Source organism: Lygodium microphyllum, chromosome 18 (assembly GCF_053477565.2).
Source record: "Lygodium microphyllum isolate KBCC chromosome 18, Lygodium_microphyllum_v1.1.10, whole genome shotgun sequence".
NCBI lineage: Eukaryota > Viridiplantae > Streptophyta > Polypodiopsida > Schizaeales > Lygodiaceae > Lygodium > Lygodium microphyllum.
The window spans coordinates 126,064,715-126,071,366 of NC_141152.1; the positions used below are offsets into that span (position 1 = coordinate 126,064,715).

At 44.5% G+C, this 6,652-nt stretch overlaps 1 protein-coding gene across 1 annotated transcript; it reads right to left on the bottom strand.

Moving 5' to 3' along the window:
- Positions 1–1,078: 1,078 nt before the first annotated feature.
- LOC148021352 (gibberellin 20 oxidase 1-D-like) lies at positions 1,079–3,395 on the bottom strand. Its single transcript, XM_087699222.1, has 3 exons — positions 2,412–3,395; positions 1,603–1,924; positions 1,079–1,511 (listed from the first exon to the last, which is right to left on the bottom strand). Exons 1-3 carry the CDS (start codon positions 2,996–2,998, stop codon positions 1,251–1,253), a joined length of 1,170 nt encoding a protein of 389 aa, XP_087555348.1. The 5' UTR covers positions 2,999–3,395; the 3' UTR covers positions 1,079–1,250.
- Between the last annotated feature and the right edge of the window lie 3,257 nt (positions 3,396–6,652).

Here is a 6,652-nt window from a genome sequence, read left to right on the forward strand (position 1 = left end):
TAAATGAATGTTAGATAATTTCTTACCACTTTCCATCTTCGATTTCATCGACATAGCCTTCATATGTTATATTGAAGAAAAAAGCTCTAAATAAGAAAAACAAGTCTATGAAAGTTATAGGTTCTTAAGGTATTAGGAGTTAGGTGAATCTTGGGTCTTTCAAGAATAGGGCTTTTTGAATGTTACAAAACTCCCATACCTTGGATATGAGCTCCAACTCCTCACAACACTTGGAAGATATGGTTCTCTCACCTTATTTAATTTCTATTTGCCCCAAATGTTGGTATTTTTTGCTTAGGCTCTATATTATCCCTAAATTGATCAATGGGGCATATTTTACATGGGAATATGTGTAACTACATGTTAAAATAAACATGTATGATAACACTTTTTCAAAGGTTTCGTTATATGGTCAGAAGGGCATTTTGTTCTTTTAGATCCATGTGACATTAAATGGATTATGTGCTAGGCACTAAAATATACCCATTTCTTCACATTTGGCATTCTCGTCCCTGCTTCCGTTCTATTGTAGTGTTACCCAAACAGTTCTCACTAACATCTCTTAGGTCCACGAGACTTTGAATGGGTTATGTGCTAGGCACTTAAACATAACAATTTCTTCACATTTAGCAGTCACATCCCTACTTCCATTCTATTGTAGTGTTACCCAAACACTTCTCACGAATGTTGCACACAAAATATACATGGTTAATTTGATGATAGATTATAAAAAATACACAATGACTTGGACAATTGTTATCAAGATGTTATATGGCCATAGTTTGGCAACATTTGAGCTTTTAATGAGATGATTCAGTTGAAAACCTATTCTATTATCCAGAGTACGAGAGTCTAGTACAACAATATTATCGTGGTTCCTACTTTATTTTAAACCAAGAAGGCCTTTTTTCAAATGGGGATCAAATGGATTTGATGTATGGTTAGAGAAAGTTGAGCTTTTTTGGAAATTGGTGTACATTGACTTATTCATGAGCCACTTGCCTATAATATTCCTTTTATGCCTTTAAAATGAAATCACTCACGATTACCATAGATAAGGCTTTTGCTCTAAACTCAGTAGGAAAAGGATATAAACTCAAATATAAGGCTTTTGTTCTACATCCATACACTAGGCCGCAATGCCTATCCAGTTGTCCCTTCAGATCTAATACACTGATAGCATTGATAGGTCCAATCGTTTATACCAAACTACTCTGAATAGGATAGATGCTTGTATTGTGATGCTTTGCTTACTCTAGCTTAGAGTCCCGATCATGGAAATAATCTATCGTGTTTACACATGGCCTATGAACAGATTGTGTGAAGTAAAGGAAATTCTCCCATGTGAAATCTTCATATGCCCTTGGGTTGGCTTCATCTATCAACTCCTCAGGTGGAGAAAGTGTCATCTCAAATGGTGGATTCAAAAAGAAAGCTATAGACTTTCTTCCAACAAAGTCATTCACAAGAGCCCTATGTACACCACTCTTGAAATGCTTGTTTGTGATGGCCTAAACCAAAAAGTCCATGGAGGGTTAAGCACGCAATAAGTACGTATTGGAAGGAGGAAATTCAAACCAACGTTTAAGGAGATGCACTTACCATTAATGTGTCCCCAATGTTTATGACAAATGCGTCCTTTTGTGGAGGGACAGTGTACCATGTGTTTTCATGGCACACTTGGAGCCCTGCAACCTCGTCCTGGTGCAATATTGTAAGTGCTGATGGATCTGTGTGGGGCCCCGTCCCCAATGTGAGAGAAGGTTGGCGACAAGATGGATAGTAGTTTAGGCGCAGAATAGAGCTGTTGTCTTCAAAGTATTGTCTCAATGAGCTGCATTGTAGACCTAGGGCGAGTCCAAGGACCTCCAATATCTCAAGCCCTAGCTTCACCATTTCTTTACAATATTTCTGGAAAGTCGAGCTGCAACCCGCAGAAGCAAGATCTTGGTTAACCATGTTATCATCCGAAATTAACTCTAATACTACGAATAAGCCAACTAAAATCTCATCTAGTTGAGGCATTGTATTAAAGTCGCTCCTAGAGGCATGGCCGCGGATATGATCTGTTCATGGTTGGTGGCGTTAATGAGCGGCCCATGAAGACATGAATCGGTAAAGCCTTAGACCTGTTTAAACATTTGATTCAAGGTGAATCCACTGAAAGGCATACAAACAACGTGAGTCACTAAGACAGGAGAAGGTGAAATTCGAGAGCTTGATCCGAGGGGGCAATCTGAAAATGTGAAGCTGGAGTCTGCTCTAATAATGAGTAAATTTAGTATGAAGGAGAAGAGATGACGAATTAGACTGATGAGAGAGTTCGCGTGGGGGAATTAGAGTAATAAGCACCAAAAACAGTCGCAGAGGCAGAGCTTATATGAAGTAGATGAAAAGGGCGACAGCAAAACCTGCAAGCTTGGTGGTCGTCACCCAAGATCTGTTGAAAGTAGTGAGAGACGCTGGAAACCGGCGTGGGCTGGGCGGAGAAAGTCTCCTTCCAGGGCAACCTGGAAGTGAAACGCCCAGCGAAGCTGCTGCTATACCCAAAGCTCTCGCCGGGGAGTCGTTTTGCCTTCTGCTTCCTCTCCAGGGGCAATCTGAACAAGCGCTCGGAGTGGCCATGGGCGGCCTCCACCAGGGACGCGTCCACGCCGTGGTTGACCACGTGGAAGAACCCCAGCGTCCGGGCAGCGTGCTGCAAGGCGGCCAGCTGATCATGATATCGATCCATTGCAGTCGACATTAATGAGGTGGGATCTGCGGAATTAGTCCTCATGCGGCGGAACAGAGAGAGGTCGATGGTGGGCATGTCCTGCACGACAGGCTGCTTCTCCAGGGTGAGCGCCCCTCCTTCGGATTGCGACTGCAGCAGCTCCGGCCATATGAACTCCGCGGGGATGCTGACGGACTGCGAGAATGTGTCAGTGATGCACGACGTGGCAGCTGCTGCTGGGGCTGGATGCAGCTGCTGAGGAGCGACCGCGGGAGACGCCATATTCGCAATACTGTCGAGCTAGTGGGTAGTTAACGCAGAAGCCCTGCAGCTGAGTATTTTAGCTGCTGCTGAGCTGTTCTAAGTCTTTGTACCTCCGAGCTCTCTGAGTGGCCGCAATGTAGGAGCGCGGATCCGTATTTATACCAGGTCAGATCACGCAGTCCCCTGCGCCCATGACTTGTGAATTACCATATTTCACATGACCGCAGACGATCAGCTTTTTCACCCTTTCACCTCAATCGAGGCGCTGGTTTGTTTGTCCACGCCACTTTGTTGCGAGGTAGCAGCTGCCGCCGGCTCTCTCGTGGCCCGCACTCGGCCTTGAATGATGATGTCACGTGTGTATTATTATTCCTACAATGGAAGTCGAAGGGTCGGTTCATCTCCATGAACGAAACAAATTGTTTTTAACAATGTTTAGGACCGCGCGCGCCGAGCGCAGACATATCTCCTTTCTCTGAGAGAGAGAGAGAGAGAGAGAGAGAGAGATCTCCTCTCTCTCTCTCTCTCTCTCTCTCTCTCTCTCTCTTTCGCGTGCGGATATGATGATGGAAGCCGAAGAGTCGTGACCTGATGGTGCAAGTGAAACAATGAGTCCGGCCCTGGGCCCCAGCGCAGACAAAATCGCTGACCTCTGCGCGCGCTTCTGAGAGCCTGACCCGTATCTGACCTCAGAATCAGACAAGAGTGCCGGACTCCAAACGACGCTTCGGCACGCCCGGCGCCGATGTCTTTAGCAGCAACTAGGCCCCGCTGCCCCACACGCGGCAGCAACGATGTCGCATCCGCTCTTCTTTTCGTTTACTAGAACAAGCTGGAATCGCACCATATTATCACTGAAGGATGCGCTACGAAAACGAACAAACAAATTCACTCGTACGAGCTCGATGCCATAGGCTATACCTGCCGCGATTCGATGGGTGAATGGTCAATCTCATATCCGATTTCGCGTACTGTGCTTTCAAAAACCATCATGGTTCCGCCCACTACAAATTGACAGCTCCAAAGATATTGCACCCACTCGACATCACAAACTATACACTTTAGCTTTTACTCATTTGATCACTAGCTACAACAAACGAATCCTTGGACGATTCCGGAAACCAATCCCCTGTTAAATCTGCTTGGGGCGAAAGTGTACACGAGCCTCGATCCATCTCTGATTCTCGTAAAATCTCGGTCCGATTAGTATCCTACCAAATCTTAGCAACCCAAATCATGTTTAGCAATCCAAAGAAGCCTCATCCATGAGTTGTACGACAATGCACATTTTCGGGATTTGCAAGATGGTATGGAACAAACCAAATTCTCAATCACTTTGTTCAATTGTATGTAGCATAATCTTTATTGACCTTAGACTCCCATACTTCTCACATACATGTAGGCCTTAAACGAGTGTTAGGAGCTACCAACACTATGCAACGGAGAATATAAAGACAATGAACATTGAAAAGTTATTGAACAAGCAATTGTAGAGATGAGTTGTCTGTAAGAGAGCTTGACCATAATGAATTGTATATCAGGGTCATCCATTAGGTCTTTCCTTTCTTTCTTCTGGCTCTTGATCTTCCTACACAATCTAGACAATTTCTATCAAATAATAGTTGTAGCACAACCATCTTTATCTTATGTCCCTATAATCCTTGGCAAAGTCACAAATTTGTATGTGCATATTAAATTTTGTTTCTTGCCATGTGAAAGATGTTGGATGCTTTGGCAAACAAGGATGATGTTGATAAGTGTCATGTGAGACATGCATTATGTATTTTCTATTAGATTATGTGTGATTAATAAGGACTTTGTGAAAATGTTGCTTGTAATGCCAATGTCACATGGACATGCTACATCATCATTTGCACAAATTTTATAAAGGTTCAGCAAGGTAATAAAATCTTGAAAATAGATGTAACGTGTCCACTTGTATCTTCAGGACACGTCTTAGGAGTCCATCAGAAAGGATGTCTAGAAAGCTCCGCCCGGCACTCCCATGGAATGTTGCGGGGTTTGCGATCTAGGGCTTTCCGCATCTGCCACGTAGCAGAAGTATTCTGGCCGTTCCCACTTAGGATCGACCTGAATTAGGGTTTTCCTTAATGGTCATTTCCTAACGCCAACTAGCGTCGGACCCAAGCGAACTACTTTACGCAAAAACGTCAGGTCCGAAGTGGATTCACGCTGTACTTGGTTCAACGAGAATGGGAAACGAGAGGGATGCAAAGCTCAACCTCTCTGCCATAAGTCATAGTCCCATTCCGTTCCCCTAAAACAACGTAAATCGAATCAATCATAACTCTAGGTCAACACTTTTGTTGTTCATGTTCTTTGACGATCTTCCTGCTCTCCATCGTGATTTGAGAAAAGTTTCCGGCCAACCGGGACCACCCATCCGTAGGACGGACCTATGGCCGATCCTCTGCACTGTAACGTGTCCCCTAGTATCATCCAGGACACGTCTTAGCAGTCCATCGGAAAGGATGTCTAGAAAGCTCCACCCGACATTCCCATGGAATGTTACGGGTTTTGCGATCTAGTTCTTCCCGCGTCTGCTACGTAGCAGAAGTATCCTGGCCGTTCCCACTTAGGATCGACCGGAATTAGGGTTTTCCTAATGGGTCACTAGCTAACAGCAACTAGCGTCAGACCCGAGCGAACTACTTTACGCAGAAACGCCAGGTCCAAAGCGGATTCACGCTGCACTTGGTTCAAGGAGAATGGGAAACGAGAGGGATGCAAAGCTCAACCTCTCTACCATAAGGCATAGTCCCATTCTGTTCCCCTAAAACAACGTAAATCGGGTAAAACGTAACTCTAGGTCATTGTTCTCGTTATTCTTTTTGATGATGATGATCATTCCGCTGTCTTTCGAGATTTATGAGAAAAGTTCTCGGCTAACCGGGACCACCCAACCGTAGGACAGACCCATGGCCCATCCTCTGCACTTTCCTCGGTTTGTTTTAGTTATGTAATTATCTAACATATTAATTTGACATATAACAATCAGCTTCTTTAATTAATCTTGTTTAAGCACTGGTTCCTTCACATAATCGTATCACGTGACATATAAAAACAATATCAAGCAAGTTTTCTTAGCATCTCATCATTTTATCTTTGAATTACAAGAATTTTCGCTCGTAGGCTTGTCCATAATCTGCTCGGAGGCTAACAAGTAATCTCCAGGGATCACTATTCCAAGCTTCCACCCATCAACTAGTATGCGGGCCTCGAGATCCAATATTGAGTCACGTTAGCCTCTTGTGCAGGACCCGGAAGGCGAGGAATTTACGGCCAGAGCCCACCCTGCCACCCAAGCGTCCTCCTGCTCCAAGTAGAACTCAACGGAGAGACCTCTCATGGCGGGTTCGGTCCACGTTCCCGGCGCGGTCAACAACCCCCTTCGTTAGGGTCAGGCAGGCAGTCGGGAGTAACTGAAGCTGCCTCTCCCTTCAGGCCTTTAACCTGAAGTATAGGTACTTGTTTAATTTGTAATTCATAATTCAAACAGCGCCCTACAATCTCTAGCAAGCACAAACATTTCCATTAATCAACCCAGTTGTATGGCAAGCTGCTAAGGAAGTGTTCTTTCCTTTTAGAGTGTATCAGCAGTTGTTCTCAAGATGTCTTGTAAACTTGGCAAGATCCCTTATATTCGGGTGT

What these genes read in the sequence shown, in the direction of transcription:
- LOC148021352 (XM_087699222.1), bottom strand. Translation starts at nt 2,998, where the DNA reads ATGGCGTCTCCCGCGGTCGCTCCTCAGCAGCTGCATCCAGCCCCAGCA. An exon ending in GACGACCACCAAGCTTGCAG is followed by an intron (nt 1,925 to 2,411) that starts GTTTTGCTGTCG and finishes TGCGGGTTGCAG; the next exon opens with CTCGACTTTCCAGAAATATT. An exon ending in ACATTGGGGACACATTAATG is followed by an intron (nt 1,512 to 1,602) that starts GTAAGTGCATCT and finishes TTTTTGGTTTAG; the next exon opens with GCCATCACAAACAAGCATTT.